Source organism: Thamnophis elegans, chromosome 13, assembly GCF_009769535.1.
Source record: "Thamnophis elegans isolate rThaEle1 chromosome 13, rThaEle1.pri, whole genome shotgun sequence".
NCBI lineage: Eukaryota > Metazoa > Chordata > Lepidosauria > Squamata > Colubridae > Thamnophis > Thamnophis elegans.
The window spans coordinates 665595-680256 of record NC_045553.1 but is presented as its reverse complement, the minus strand read 5'-3'; the positions used below and the strand labels follow the sequence as shown (position 1 = coordinate 680256).

The 14662-nt window shown below is 51.4% G+C and overlaps 3 protein-coding genes across 3 annotated transcripts; 2 read left to right on the top strand and 1 right to left on the bottom strand.

Annotated features, from left to right (window-relative positions):
* The first annotated feature begins 1055 nt into the window (after nt 1-1055).
* USP30 (ubiquitin specific peptidase 30) lies at nt 1056-6014 on the top strand. The gene is made up of 13 exons (XM_032229678.1): nt 1056-1237; nt 1480-1589; nt 1769-1954; nt 2402-2505; nt 2683-2781; nt 3054-3096; nt 3177-3271; nt 3464-3523; nt 3613-3699; nt 3835-3915; nt 4426-4609; nt 4700-4808; nt 5090-6014. Exons 1-13 carry the CDS (start codon nt 1152-1154, stop codon nt 5352-5354), a joined length of 1509 nt encoding a protein of 502 aa, XP_032085569.1. The 5' UTR covers nt 1056-1151; the 3' UTR covers nt 5355-6014.
* A 174-nt stretch (nt 6015-6188) lies between these two features.
* On the bottom strand, nt 6189-9100 carry ALKBH2 (alkB homolog 2, alpha-ketoglutarate dependent dioxygenase). The gene is made up of 4 exons (XM_032229679.1): nt 9047-9100; nt 8396-8790; nt 7333-7531; nt 6189-7191 (listed from the first exon to the last, which is right to left on the bottom strand). Exons 2-4 carry the CDS (start codon nt 8655-8657, stop codon nt 6891-6893), a joined length of 762 nt encoding a protein of 253 aa, XP_032085570.1. The 5' UTR covers nt 8658-8790; nt 9047-9100; the 3' UTR covers nt 6189-6890.
* A 137-nt stretch (nt 9101-9237) lies between these two features.
* Nucleotides 9238-14601, top strand: UNG (uracil DNA glycosylase). Its single transcript, XM_032228732.1, is given in 10 exon segments — nt 9238-9422; nt 10076-10276; nt 11303-11398; nt 11770-11867; nt 11993-12030; nt 12033-12080; nt 12777-12959; nt 13378-13413; nt 13416-13457; nt 13460-14601. Coding segments are annotated over 10 exon segments (1038 nt in total). The 5' UTR covers nt 9238-9317; the 3' UTR covers nt 13651-14601.
* The last annotated feature ends 61 nt before the right edge of the window (nt 14602-14662 follow it).

Genomic DNA, 14662 nt, shown 5'->3' with positions numbered 1-14662 from the left:
TGAGTTTCCTATCAGGAGAAGAAACACCAGAACCTCCAGTTAGACCAGAGTGTGGTTTGCCATAGCTTGGAGTAAACAATGGATGCAATTATGATACCACAGTCTCATGGGTAATAATATCCTCAATCTGAAATTAATGCACCTGCCTCTCAATGCAAAGCTTGATGGCCCCCTCCCCAGTCTTATGCTTCTCAGGGGTGTGTGTGTGTGTGTGTGCGCGCGTGTGTGTATGGGGTGTTTCTGGAAGTTGCTCTCCCTTATCTGGAAGACAGAAAGTGAGGAAGGCTGCCTTCTGGCACATTGGGAGGCTTGAGGGCAGTAGATCTGTCTCGAAGAAGTTGGCTTGGATAACTTCCCAACTCCGCTTTGCTTGGGCTGAGCAGCCTTCAGGCACAGGGAATTAGGAAAGCCGCCGTTGGAGGTCAAGGTGGAACTAGATAATGCACACAGGGAGCCTGAAGCAACCACGGTCTTGACCAGAATTTTGGACGTGTCCGCTTCTTTTTTCTCCTCTCCTTGGATTGCTCCAGCTCATTGCAAGTTTTGTCTGCGCATTGACAAGGTTGCCTTAAATTCTAAATATATTAGAGATTGGGGTTGAGTTTGAAATGTCTCAGAACTGCTTTCCTTCATTTCTCACACACTGTTTAATATTTTGCTTCGACCCCCTTAAATGTATTTAAATTGTTGGTGTTTGGGATGAACTATTAATAGTGCAGCTTTATTGCCTGATGCTTAGTTCCCTCTGGACTCAAGAGGGCTTACTCCCGTGTAGAACTGAATCTACCCTCTTTAAAGCCAATGCTTTAAAATTGCTTTGGTGCAATAAAAAAAAGGTTGATCCTGATGTTTTTGCTCTCTCTTTCTCTCTCTCTGTCTTCTCACGGGAAAAAGATGTCCCCCTCCTATTACCTTTTACGGAAACTGCCCCCCGGAACCTTTGTTTCGGCAGAGCGGAACCTACTTTTCGCGGCACCCGGGGCAGCACGGGATCCATTGGGAGTAGCAACAGAGGGGGCGGGGAGACCCCGTTGCTACGAGACCCTCGGGAAGGAGCTGGACCCGGCGGCTTCCGTTCCTGCCGGAAAGTCTTCCCCGGCGACCCGGAGCCGCGTCTTCAGTTCCGCCCGCGGAGCGCAGCCAGGCCGGGGATGGTGCTGAACCGCTTCGGCCGGCTGGAAACGGAGCGGGCGACGGCGGTGCTGCGGAGGCTTCTTCGGGCCGGGGGCTGGGCCAGGTCCGGCTGCGAGCGGAGCGGGTCCCCCGCGGGCGCCTGCGGGGGAAATGGAGGGAGGCGGCCGGCGGGATGACCCTCTGCGGCCAGCGGGTCCCTGCGGGCTGGGTGGGAATGGGCAGCCTTCCCCAGGGGAAGGGACTACAACTCCCAGAAGGCGCGCCGCCTCGGAAGGCTTCGAGGGGGAGGCTGCTCGCCCTCCCACCAGGAGGGGCTCCCGTCACGCCTCCTTCCTTCCCTCTTAGGTCCAGGGCGATGAGGAACTGGGGGGTCATCGGTGGGGTGGCCGCCGTCCTGGCCGCCGGACTCTACGTCCTCTGGGGCCCCATGGCGGAGAGGAGGCGGCGCAGGAAAGGTGAGCAGGAGGGGTGCCCACCCGGGATGGCACCCGCAACCTCTGGGACTTTGCCCAGTTAGGGGTTGAAATGGCTGCAGGGCAGCATCCGCGCTCCAGCGAGTCTCTTCTGTCGGAATAAGAAGGGAAGCAGGTTGAGCTCCACAGGGCTAACCCGTCATATTTTTTCTCCGCAACAGGGCTGGTGCCTGGGCTGCTCAATCTGGGCAACACGTGCTTCATGAACTCCCTTCTCCAAGGGCTGTCGGCCTGTCCGTCTCTCATTCAGTGGCTGGAAGGATTCGCAGGCCAGGACTCGCAGGCTGGCCAAAGCAAGAAGGCCGGGCAGCGGTCCCTCTCGCTGACCTTGCTTCGCTTGCTGAAAGGTAGGGATCCCTTTTGCAAGACCTCCAGGGTGTGTGTGTTTTTCTGAAGTCCTGTGTTTTAACCTTTGACTCCTTGTTCTGCTCATTGGATCACCTAGCAAACAAGAGGCAGCGCTTTTTATGATAACGAAGGAGGAAGCGGCGACGTAGTGGTGGAACACAGTTCTAGAAATGATGCTGTGAATATTGGCATGGCAAGAGGACACGTTTCATCAGAAATTTTTGTAGAAAACAAAATGCAAATTCTGCCATTTGACAATGTTAGGGCAGGCAAGTGTGTTCTGACAGCGTTGGTGACAGGATTTCCCACTCTGTAGACTGTTCCAAAGCACATGAATGTAAAGCTTTTTTTTTTTAAAGAATCAGAGGCTCCAGGACTGGGAGGGAAATAAGTTTGCTTTTCTGAGAGTGTCCGCATTAACTCTCTGGGCTTTTTATCGCTTTCAGCTTTATCCTGCCAAGTGGCAACGGAGGACGACCTCCTGGATGCAAGCTGCTTGTTGGCAGTTTTAAGGCTGTACCGCTGGCAGATCTCTTCTTTTGAAGAACAGGTAGTGATCGGAGAGAAGTAAGGCTTCTCGGTATCCACACGTTGACGGTCTGGTCTGTGGTGTTGGGCATATTAAAAACAGGAGCAAGAATTTTCTCCTCCCTGTTCATTGCAGTCACCTTTCCTGCTGCTGTTGACCTGGCATTTTAAAGTCCCCTCTCATTTTATCCTTTGCCAGGATGCTCACGAACTGTTCCATGTTCTTACTTCTTCACTGGAAGAAGAGCGAGACGGCCAGAGCCAGATTCCACATTTATTTGACGTGCATTCACTGGAGGTGAGTGAAAGAATAGCTGAGGTGCACAACTAGAATTACAACAGAAACCAAAATACAGTTTAGGCCAGTCACCTGTCCTCTACCTGCCTGGGAGTTTGCCATCTTGAACGTTTGGGGATTTATTTTTCAGTAGCCTACATAGGGGCTGGGCAGGGATGCATTTTATCTTTCTTTAGTGTTTAAATCTCCCAAGACAAGTGATTCCAACAATGAAAAGCCTTGATATTTCTGGCTTATTTTCATAGGACACTATATTTGTTTTTCCTACCTAGGAACAGGAAATACCTCAAGAACAAATATGCTGCCGTACAAAAGGTAAAAAAAAAAAGCTTTAACAGGGTTGGCAGCCTGATTTACACAACCCATCATGGCAAATGAGTTGTGGTATTTCGTAGGTCCGCTTTATCCTGTGCCGAATCGCTGGAAAAGGCAGCATCCTTTCCATGGGAGACTGACCAGTCACATGGTTTGCAAGCGCTGCAAGCAACAGGTACGTAAGAAAAAGAAGCACAGCTTTTTGGATCCACTGTGTAGAAATGTCTGATCTTCTGGGATCCACCAGAATGGAGGAGTTGCCGTGAAACTGTCCAACGTGGGCAACGGAGGGGCTTCCCCATCCTTGCCTGTCTGCTGGGAGGCGGGAAGATGTTCTGGTGGGATCCAGGGCTCTTTTCTCTTCCAGAGTCCCCTCAGATACGATACCTTTGACAGCCTTTCCTTGAGCATCCCGGCCACCGTGTGGGTAAGTCCGTTTCCTTGGAGGCCCACAGCGATGCTTTGCGAATCTCCTGGGCTCCTGACCTTTGGTTGACTTCGTCCCGTTGTCCGCAGGGCCATCCCTTGACGCTGGACCACTGTCTTCGCCACTTCATCTCCTCCGAGTCGGTCAAGGGTGTCGTGTGTGACAACTGTACCAAAGTAGGTCGTGTGGCGGTGATCTGTATTTCACACACCGATTTGCACACAGGTGTAAAAGTCTTTGTGTCTTTGTGAGTCGTGTCTTGGACTCACCAGACCCCCTTGGAAATTCTTTGCCTTGTCCTCTTCCCCAAGATTCAGGCTGAAGGGACGAAGGGCCTCATAATTACGGAGCACCACAGAACGACTTTTGTTAAGCAGCTGAAGTTAGGAAAGGTAAGAATTGGGGGGGGGGGTTGTCGTGGGTTTACTTGGAGGGGCAAAAGACCCTCTCCTTCTCTTGCTGCAGTTTGTATATTACAAACTCTGCAGAGGAAATACTCCCTTCTCTGCCCCGCTCCATGTCAGCAAACGTTAGAAGATGTGGAGAATGCTAATGAGGGGTAGGATTTCCTGCGGCAGATCGAGAAGACTCGGGTTCAGGTCCTTTGTGAAGAGTGAAGCTCTCGTTTGTCCCTGAGAGGCTAGCTTTCCCAACTCCAGTTGGTTTTCCTTTGTGAGGGGTTTCCTTCCACCTGTAGCTTGCAGCGGATGAACCAGTGTCACAGGCTGACTTCTTAAGCCACTGAGAAATTTGACACCGGTTCTGTGTGGGCCCAAGAATGTCGCAAGAGCCAGCCAGGGGTTCCCCTTTGGGAGAACTTTGGGCTTGTGCTTCAGCTACGTTGGAAGATGGGAACGCCTTGTCCTGCCACCCACAGCCCCTTTTCCCTCTCGGCCTTCTAGCTCCCTCAGTGTCTCTGCATCCACCTGCAGCGGTTGAGTTGGTCCAGCCAGGGCCTGCCCTTGAAGCGGAACGAGCACGTGCAGTTCAGCGAGTTCCTCATCATGGACCTGTACAAGCAGCACTTCCCCACCCATAAGCCCAGCCCCAGGGAGGGTCTGCGGGCAGAGCCAAAGCCCGGGCAAGGTAGGAACTCATGGAGACGAGCCCTGCCTGCTCACCTCTATTGGGAGCCCCCAGACATCAAGAATCTGCTTCTTCGTTTGTTTGTACCAGGCGGGGAACAAGCAGGGAACAGCAAACCCGTTCTCAGCAATGGCACTTGCTGCACTCCGTGGCTGCCTCCCTCCATCGGCTTCCCTTACATGGCTGTTCCCGGCTGTGGGTAAGTGACTTCCTCAGGGACCAGAGCAGCCTGCAACATACTATTTGTCTGCATCTTCCATGGGCTGCTGAGCCTGTCTATGGAACACGTGGGTATTGGTTGAGCCTTTGGGTGAAATCCCGCCCCGCCAGAACAGTTCTGGAGGCAGCAGCGGCTGCTGTGCCATGATTGCAGGCAGTTGTAGAAAGAGGCGCATGGCGCTTGCTTCCCTTCTGAGGTCAAAGCGTAAGAGGGGAGGATGGTTGTGGGATGAGCCTCTGCCTCTCTTTTCCCTCCGGTAGTTCCCCCATCTACGTGTACCGCTTAATGGCCGTTGTGGTCCACCATGGGGACATGCACTCAGGGCACTTTGTGACCTTCCGCCGTTCTCCATCGTCTTCCCGGACTCCGCCGTCTGCCGGCAGCCAGTGGCTCTGGGTTTCTGATGACGTGGTGCGCAAGAGCAGCTTGCAAGAGGTCCTGGCTTCCAGCGCCTACTTGCTCTTTTACGAGCGCATCTGCTCCAGGCTGCAGCCTCCCAGCCGAGAACTCCAAGCCAAGGAATGACAGAGGAGAGCAGGCCGTGCACGGAGTAGTCGCTGCTCTTCTCTGGGGCAGGAACACACCGTGGGGTTTTCGCCGTGGACACCCCAGGATGCAGGGGGTGCCTCTCGACAGGAGCCGGCCCAAAGATGCTCCTGTGATTTTCATCTGTACGAGAAAAACCTTCATGTGGTCCGCAATACTTTCCGTTCCAGGAATTTCAAGTAGAGACCTCTTAGGATCTTCTCCCTTGTGACGTTCACCTCCGCTTCCTTTGTGGTGATTGATTTACTGCCAGTCTTTTCACAACATTTCACGTCCGCAGCAGATTCAGACAGACAACAACCTACCACGTCCGGAGGGAAAGGTGGGAAGTCTTTTTAAGTGCCTTGACCGTATGTTCACTAGCGACAGGAGGGCCACTGAGATGTGGCTGGTGGTCTGGGATTCCAGTGGGGCCGAGGAAGGCCTGCCTTTCTGATCCGGGCCTGAAGCTGCTTCCCGGAACGCAAGGTGGTATCTTTGTACTGATGAGTCTGTTGTAATTACATCAGATTTCTTGCCAGGCTCTCCTTCAGCAAAATGAGGAGCCCTCTTTCCTATACCTTGCTAACTCTGCCACCAGAATTTGCCGATTTAAAATATTTTGTACATGATAAAATTGCTGCTAAGATTCCAAATGTATTTGGACCCAGCATCTGTCTTTGTGCGTGCGAGAGAAATCCTTTTCTCACCTTCCTGTGTCGGCTTCTGTGGAATCAAAGCCAGGTGATGAATATCCCATCGACTTAACTTCCGTGTCCTATTAAAGTCATCAGCCCAACACCGATGACAAAGACAGAGCTTTTCTCCCAGAGGAAACAAATGATCACTTTTTCTTTATTTCGGGGTATTTAAAAAGACACAAAACAGTAGTTTGTGGACCTCAGGCATGCCGCTGCTTGCAGTCGCCTCAGGTTCGCTCAAATGGAAAGGAGTGGGTAGGACAAGGCGTAAATAAGCTCTGGGAAGACCCAGGCCTCTCTTTAGCTCCAAGCTGTGGGATTCCCTGGGCAGAAACAGGCCTGCATTGGTAGAGACACTTTACTCGAATTAAGACAGTGATGCCTCCCTGCTTACAGAAGCACCATGAATCTTGACCAGCTTCTTAAGCAGCAAGCAGATTGAACATGCACTGAGCCAGAGTTGCTGTTTGTGCAGCACACTCCCCCCCCCCCCAATAATTAACCAAAGTCTGGCTTATTCAGTTAACCCAATTTTCTCATTGTGCCACAGGCCAGGTTCACACAGCCCTTCAGGATAAAGTGTGACTGGCTGGTTAGGGAGGCAAACCAGAGCCACCTTGGTTAGAGACCCCAGGGGCTGCATCAGGTTGTGCAAACAGAGGCCGTGATTACAAGTTTCGTGTCCAGATAGGTTTCAAGAAAAGGAAACTGTAAACCCAGGCCACAGCCTGTGAGAAATGAGGGGGGGGGGGCTTCAGGCACCCAAAAGGGAAAGGGTGGAAAGATGCTTCTCTCCCCCCCCCTCCCCGGACACCCCTTCCCCCGCTTCTGGGAGCTAAAGAGTCCTGACTTTCCGAAAGGTCAGATTGATTCTGGGTGCCAGCACTTTCTTGCGGCTGGGCAGGCTGTGGTACCAGTGGTGGTTGGTGGGGAAGTTCATCATTAGCAGACTGCCGTGATCCAACTGCAACTTGACCGGTGCGATTCGTCGAGAGGGGTTTTTGCCCCGAGAAGCCCCGTGGCGGAAGATGAAGTCCCTGCGGGCACCGAAGGACAAGGAGGCAATGGGGCTGCGGGGAACCAGCTCCCTTTCGTCATCCCTGTGCTCTCCCATGTGGTCGTGCCCATCTTTGTACCTGCAGAGGCACAAGGAAGATCCTGTCTGCCGGGAGGTGCAGTGTGGCAGCTGGAGGCACCCCCAAATTCCATGTTCCAGGAAGAAGAGGGCGTCAGGCCGGCGGTGCTTCCTGCTGTCTGAAACGCCCTGGGGAATTTACCTGTTTATCAAAACGAAGTTGAAGGTGTGCCCGGTGATCCGCTGGACGCGGTCCCTGAGGCGATTCAGAACTGGAATCCAGGGCTTGGGGGAAAAGGTGACACCAGAGTACGTGTAGGTGAGCCCAACATCCCCGTAGGTCACCTGCTTCCTGGGGATGTCGTGCCACTTCCCGAAAACGTGCAGCCTGGTGAATTCACCTGTTTGGGGGAGAAAAACAAAGCAGAATTCCTGATCCTGCCACAAAGAATGACTAGCATTCATATAGACCAGGGGTGTCCAAACTTGGGAATTTTAAGACTTGTTGGCTGGGGAATTCTGGGAGTTTAAGTCCACAAGTCTTAAAAGTTCTCAAGTTTGGACACCCCTCGTTACATCCATGTTACACCTATCCTCCGCGAGCTGCACTGGCTGCCCATTGGTCTCCGGACACGCTTCAAGGTGCTAGTCGTTACTTTTAAAGCCCTACATGGTATTGGACCTGGTTATCTGAGAGACTGCCTCCTGCCATTTACCTCCCATAGACCTATTAGATCGCACAGACTAGGCCTCCTCCGAATTCCATCTGCCGGCCAATGTCAGCTGGTGACTCCCCGGGGGAGGGCCTTCTCTGTAGCTGCTCCGACCCTCTGGAACGAGCTCCCCGTTGAGATCCGGACCCTTACTACCCTTCTGGCCTTCCGCAAAGCCACGAAGACCTGGCTGTTCTGGCAGGCCTGGGGCTGTTGAATTATCCAGCCCCCTCCGAGGTTATGACTGTTGTTGTATTTTAAATTTCTGTTTTCTATTTTATTTTTGTACCCCCTCCCCTTCTGATTGCTAGCCGCCCTGAGTCCTCGGGAATAGGGCGGCATACAAGCCAAATAAATCAAATCAAATAAATCAATCAACCCCTGTTTCAGACGTTGAATTCCAGAGTCCGTGATGGAGAGGTGGCACCTTCAGCCCCCTTCCAAGCCAAGGGCAGGGGGCAAGGAGGAGAGCAGGGATTATTTCCAGTTGCCCCCTTCTCCCCCCCTCCAAGACCTATAAAATACCAGCCAGCTGCAGGGAGCTGCATTCACCTTCAAAGTACTCCACTTCCTTTTCCAGCTGCTGGAAGATTTTATACGCTTCGGCTTTGCCATAGAGGGTGGCATAGTCACAGCTGAGCCCCTCTGCCCGGATTTTCTTCCACGACACCCCTGGCAGGGGGGTCATCTCCTTTGGGCTGCCTTGCTGGGCAGAGCCTTCCTCCTCCTCCTCCTCCTCCTCCTCGGTGGCCCTGGGCCCTGGGCCTTTCTCCAGGGCGGGTCCAGGAACTGCTGGGATGAGGAATTTCTCCATCAGGAGGAGGACTGAGTGGAGGAAAGTGGCAGGCAGGCTCTGGCCGCTTCCTCTGGGGCCCCTTGGCAGCAGAAGGGCCCCGGGGCTTCTTCACCTACAGCAAAGGGGAAGCGCCAACCAGCAGCTTCTGCACCTGCCAGGCCAAAAAACACGTGAGGAAACCAGCAATAATGGCGAATAATCCCCCCCCCCTCACCCACCAGTCCCTCACAGCCTCTCAGGCTGGGCCAGAAGGGGAAGCCTTGCGCTCCCCAGGTGCCACTTTCCCCTTCATTCAGAGGGGGAGACGGGCAGGTGACAGGGCACGGCGCGCAGGGGCGCTTTCCTTCCTCCCGGGCCGCTCGCCACAAGGAGCCGGTTGCAGCAGCAGCGGCGGCGGCGGCGCCCACCTGAGAGTCCTCTCCCTGGTCAGGGGAGAGTGCCCAGGGCGCATGCGCGAACCCGACGACAGTTTGCTCGCGGGGGGGGTTCTACCCGGCCACAGCAGCGCGCACGCGCGAATTTAACGGGAGGGAGGGAGGGAGGAGGGTGGGCGTTCCTTACTGGCCAGGGTTTTCCCGCCAATTTTTCCGCGGGAGATTCCACCGCTCTTACGCCGCCGCCGCCGCCGCCGCCGCTCCCGACCTGCAGCGCCCCGTTGCCCCGGAGAGCAGTGCCACCATGATCGGGCAGAAGTCCTTGCTCTCCTTTTTCACGCCGGAGCCCGGCAAGAAGAGGACTCGCTCTCCGGAGTCAGCCGCGGCAGCAACTGAGGTACTTTCTTCGGTATTAGTGGTGGTGGTGGGGGGGGGAGGCGTTATTATGAAGAGTTTTATTAATTTAATAATGTTTAAATGTTCAGTTGACTTGAGTTTCATGCTTAATGAATAAAAGATAATAATAACAATGTCATTAATTGTTAATCGAAGCGGGGCGTCTTTTTAGCTACCACGTTTTTTGCTATAGTGAAGGCAAAAGTTGCTTTCTGAGGTACCGACCAATCAGAAGGCTCTCAGTGGGAGGGCCGGCTTACGGTCACGTGACCCGGCGAACAACCAGAGTCCACCCTTTAGGGAGGGGCGGGTCTTAGTTCGAAACGGTCCCGATTGATCTTAAGGGGTAAACCCCGCCTCCTCTACCCGCAATCCAATTAGAGGTCTGGGCGGGCCAAGGGGGGAAAAAAGCAACAATGGACGTAGACCAATAGGAAGGCGAGGGGGGCGGTGTCTTCAGGCTAATGAGCTCGGGCGGGATGCTGCGTTTGTTTTTTCCCGCGAAATGCGCACGTGTTTCTCCGGACGGGAAGCGTCGGAGGGGCGGCTGCGGTTGCTTCGCCTCTACGGCAGCGGCCTTGGGAGTTTGGGTTTCTCCCCGCTGCCGCTTTCCTGCTTCCCTTCCCCCCCCCCCCGCTCATGACCCGCTTCTTTTCCCTCTTGCAGGCCGCCAAAAGGTCGAAGATTAATGGCTGCTCCCTGCGATCTCCCCCGCTCAGCCCGGAACTGGTGGAGCGCATCCGCAAAAACAAAGAGGCGGCGCTACAGAGGCTCGCGGCCCGTACCGCCAGCTCCATTCCTGCGGAGCTGGGCCAGAGCTGGAGAGTCTCCCTGGCCGGAGAGTTCTCCAAACCGTATTTCGCTCAGGTGGGCAGGAAGCCAGGACTTTTGCGAAAGGATCAGGGGTTTTTTTTGTTGGTGTGGTTCCCCCCCCCTTCTCCTCCTGCTTTTATATCTTAGTCCGGCTAATTGAAGAAAAGGGGTGCTTGGTAATTATTGAGCATTGTCGGGGTGAAATTTAGCCTGTTCCTGCTGATAACAAGGTGAGACAAACGCTTTTACCTCAGCAGTCCATCCTCAAAGGCTACCACTCCATGGGTCAGGTGCTTTTTTTTATGTTTCAAAAGTTTTATTTTCTTTTAAAACAAACATTTCATCATTCCTCAATCAGTGAGACATCGGAGTACAATTTTTGGTAATTATTGAGCATTATCGGGGTGAAATTTAGCCTGTTCCTGCTGATAACAAGGTTAGACAAATGCGTGACCCGTCAAAACCGCGGTCCACTAAAGCCCGCCCGATTAAAGCGCGTACCTGACGTCATCAGCAGCGCGACGAAAAAAATTAAAAATAAATTAAATTAAAATAAAATTAAAGCAAGCCGATTCACATAAAGGTAAGGGTTAGGTTTAGGGTTACGTTAAGGGTTAGGGTTAGGTTTGGGGGGGTTAGGGTAAGGTTTTCGCTTTAATTTTAAATTTACCGCTCACAGCGCAATGTTTTCGTCGCACTGTGATGACGTCACGTACGCGCTTTCGTCGAGCGCGCTTTAGTTTTGTGGTGGAACCAGACAAATGCTTTTACCTCAGCAGTCCATCCTCAAAGGCTACCACTCCCATGGGTCAGGTGCTTTTTAAAGCAGTTGGCTTGTAGACCTTTTTAAAATGACGTTGAACGTTTCAAGAGTCATGTTTCGAAACATCTGAGAGGACTGCTTGGGTGCGACACAGTAATTCATCTCCTGGAAGCCACAATCAGCCCAGCAGAATCTGTGATGAGAGTACTGGGCGACATCAGGGCAAAGACTATTTCTGTGCACGTTACGGAATGTGATATCTCCTTAGTTATGTCCTTCAATTGAGGTCTAAATAATTCCCTTCCCCCTTTATACAGCTGATGACATTCGTCGCTGAGGAACGCAAGCGCTGTACAGTTTATCCCCCCCAGCATCAGGTCTTCACTTGGACCCAGCTGTGTGACATCCGTGATGTGAGTCAACCTGTTATAATTAGTCTGCGTTTATCATCTCTTTCCTTTAAGAATGGGTGGTGTTATCTTTGAGTGTTTAGCTATTGGCTGAGTTCACACGACACAGGCAGTCCCTGGGTGGTTTTTTTAATCATCCCTATTCAAGCAAATCCTGACTGAATGCAGTGCTTGGATCCAGGCACTTTGCCTGTCACCCTGACCAGTCCTTGAGTTCTGTATGTAATGGCATTTGCTGCTTTTTATAATGCCACTAAGAAAGCAAAGAATTTTCTGACTCTTCAAGTAGAAGCATAAATCTAGACAAAAAATGGTTTGAAAAGCGGGGAATAACAGATGTGGAGTGTTTAAATGTTTTCTGCTCTTGCTTTCAGGTGAAAGTTGTCATTCTGGGCCAAGATCCCTATCACGGGCCCAATCAAGCTCATGGGCTCTGCTTCAGCGTCCAGAGACCGGTTCCCCCTCCACCCAGGTAAGGTTCACCTCTGGCCAAGTGGTTCTGTTAGGATCAGGGGTGCTGTGCTGTTTATAGCATTCTTTGGAACAGCTGACCGCTGCGTCTATATTGTGTGAAAACATGCTTGTTTTTCTTTATAGCCTGGAGAACATTTACAAAGAGCTTGCTGCGGATATAGAGGCTTTTCTCATCCTGGCCATGGAGATTTGACTGGATGGGCTAAACAAGGTGACCCAATACCATTCTTTCCCCAATTGCTTTCATGCGTTCGGTTGTGCTGCATTCGTGCTTCAGTTGCTAGATTTACCCAGCCTTTCTGACCCATCCCGAAAACTGAAGGTCACACCTTTGGCGACTGATGTGTCTCCTCTAAATATGTACTTTAATTACTGTTTTTATCCTCTCACAATCACGTTTCTCATCAAGCAAAATAACTGCAATCTTTCAAAACAGGCTTGTAACAAAACCTATCATAGTGAGCAAAATAAATGTAATTATTGTATTAATAGCAATAGCAGTTAGACTTATATACCGCTTCATAGGGCTTTCAGCCCTCTCTAAGCGGTTTACAGAGTCAGCATATTGCTCCCAACAACAATCCGGGTCCTCATTTTACCCACCTCGGAAGGATGGAAGGCTGAGTCAACCTTGAGCCGGTGAGATTTGAACAGCCGAACTGCAGAACTAGCAGTCAGCTGAAGTGGCCTGCAGTATAGCACTCTAACCACTGCGCCACCTCGGCTCTTAGGGGACTATAATATTCCTATATATAATATAAGAAAATAGTTCTAGGTCCAACCTTCTGTCCCGTCAACCTGGATGGGCATATAAAGTAACATTGATTATCCAGCTTTGCTGGGAGCAAAAACAACTTTATTCCCACCTTCCTACTAATGGCATCATGTTGCTGTTTTTACAATCCAGGTGTGCTGCTGCTTAATGCTGTGCTCACCGTCCGAGCTCATCAAGCCAATTCCCACAGAGAGAGGGGCTGGGAGCCATTCACGGATGCCGTGGTCTCCTGGCTGAACGAGAACCTGGATGGTCTGGTCTTCATGCTGTGGGGAGCTTATGCTCAGAAGAAGGGCAGCTCCATTGACAGGGTAGGTGGCTTTTGACAACAACCGCGGTCTGCATGCTACTTTAAAAGGGGATTTAAGTGAGCGATCACACTTGTGATGCCATAATGCTGTTTGCTTGCAGTAAATGATGAATCTAACCATGCTTTGCGCCTTATCGTGATGGGGGGAGCTCACACAGCTTGCCTACCAAGCGAGGATTAAAATAAACGAAACTTTTGCACGGTGGATGAATCTAACCAATGAAACGATTCCTTTTTTAAAAACCAATCCACGTTCTAACTCACTAGAAGTAGAAATTGTGGCCTGCTTATAGCATCTCTGCTTAATTCTGGACAATCCGGGATACTTCGGGCTGTGCTAACTTCTTAATCTATGCCTTTCAATCCCGCCGGTTTCTTCCAGCGCGTGGGGCTGGGAAGTCTAACGCCTCTGGCTTCTTGCAGAAACGGCACACGTCCTGCAGACAGCGCATCCCTCGCCCTCTCGGTGCACAGGGGTTTCTTTGGCTGTAAGCATTTCTCCAAAACAACGAACTCCTGAAGAAATCCGGGAAGCAGCTGATCGACTGGAAGGCCTGTGAGGATCCCGCAACTCCCCCGAGACCACATTTTTGTCCCTATCAAGCTGGAGAGCCTTTGCGGAAATGTTTCTTGGACGGTTTCTTTGAAGCTGATCTAAACAGTATTCTTTTCACTTTTAATTCAGGGGTAGCCTGAGCCAAGGTGTCTGCTCAAAGTATATATATATATATATTTAATTTTGGAGCAAACGGAGATTAGCCAAGAAGCACTGCCCTGTTTTTTCTTCGAGTTCTTCATCACTGCCAAATAACTTTGTGCCAATCTGTTATTTGGAATAACGACCCGGGGGGGGGGGTTTGTTCTTCCTTCCTCTTTCCTATGCTTCTCGGAGGAAAATGGAAATATTGACCGACAACATAGGTGCCTTTTTTGTTCCGCCTCTGCTGAAGAATTCATTCGCAAGCTGCTTATTTCATCCAACCCTTGGTGCCTTATCTAATTACCCCAACTTGTCTTTTTTTTGTTTTTAAATCTGCCAACGATTGAAGACTTTCAGGAGGTTGCTATGAAAAATAACTTTTTAGTATTTTGACTTGCAGGAAGTGGACCAACGGTTTTGAAAGTATTCCCCTCTTGGGACCAGGTTTTTTTTAAAAAAGTGTTGCCAGAATTGTGTGGGAGATGTTACTTAAGTAGTACCGACAGGAGAGCTGCAGATGGCCAAAATTACAGGCCGAAAGTTTCCTAGGAAGCCAGTTTGTGTTCAGACGAGGGCGATAGGGTGCAGCCAGCCCTCCATCCCGTGCAGAAAGAAAGCCGGTTCTGGCGCCAGCCTCAGGGACCTCCCTTCTGCCAAACTCAGGTGCCTTCTCGGTGCTTCCCTAGCCCAGGTGCGCCAGGGGCCAAGCGTCGCGGTTACAGGTTATTCCTACAGGTGCTGAACTCCATCCACTTCTGTTCGTGAGAAGAAGCGTTTGCGTTTCGTAGTCTTCTATGCAAATTGCGTACGGAGACCTTCCAGCTGGTATTATTTTATAATACCAATTTTAAGACAGTCCTTAAAAAATTAAAAAAAAACCCGAAATCTTTCCTGTAACACTACGTTGACTTGTTCCAAGGTTTTCAAATAAATTGTTCTGGTGTTTACTTGAAATCCGTGATGCCCGTCCTCCAAAGACTATTTCCTTAAGTGGTATTTTAGGAAAAG

Bases quoted from the DNA above. Each gene is read 5' to 3' on its own strand.
- USP30 (XM_032229678.1), top strand. From the start codon at position 1,152: ATGGTGCTGAACCGCTTCGGCCGGCTGGAAACGGAGCGGGCGACGGCG. The intron at 1,955-2,401 runs GTAGGGATCCCT...TATCGCTTTCAG, and splicing joins CTTGCTTCGCTTGCTGAAAG to CTTTATCCTGCCAAGTGGCA. The intron at 3,272-3,463 runs GTACGTAAGAAA...TTTCTCTTCCAG, and splicing joins GCAAGCGCTGCAAGCAACAG to AGTCCCCTCAGATACGATAC.
- ALKBH2 (XM_032229679.1), bottom strand. From the start codon at position 8,657: ATGGAGAAATTCCTCATCCCAGCAGTTCCTGGACCCGCCCTGGAGAAA. The intron at 7,532-8,395 runs GTGAATGCAGCT...TCCCCCAAACAG, and splicing joins GGAAGTGGAGTACTTTGAAG to GTGAATTCACCAGGCTGCAC. The intron at 7,192-7,332 runs GTAAATTCCCCA...GTGCCTCTGCAG, and splicing joins AACTTCGTTTTGATAAACAG to GTACAAAGATGGGCACGACC.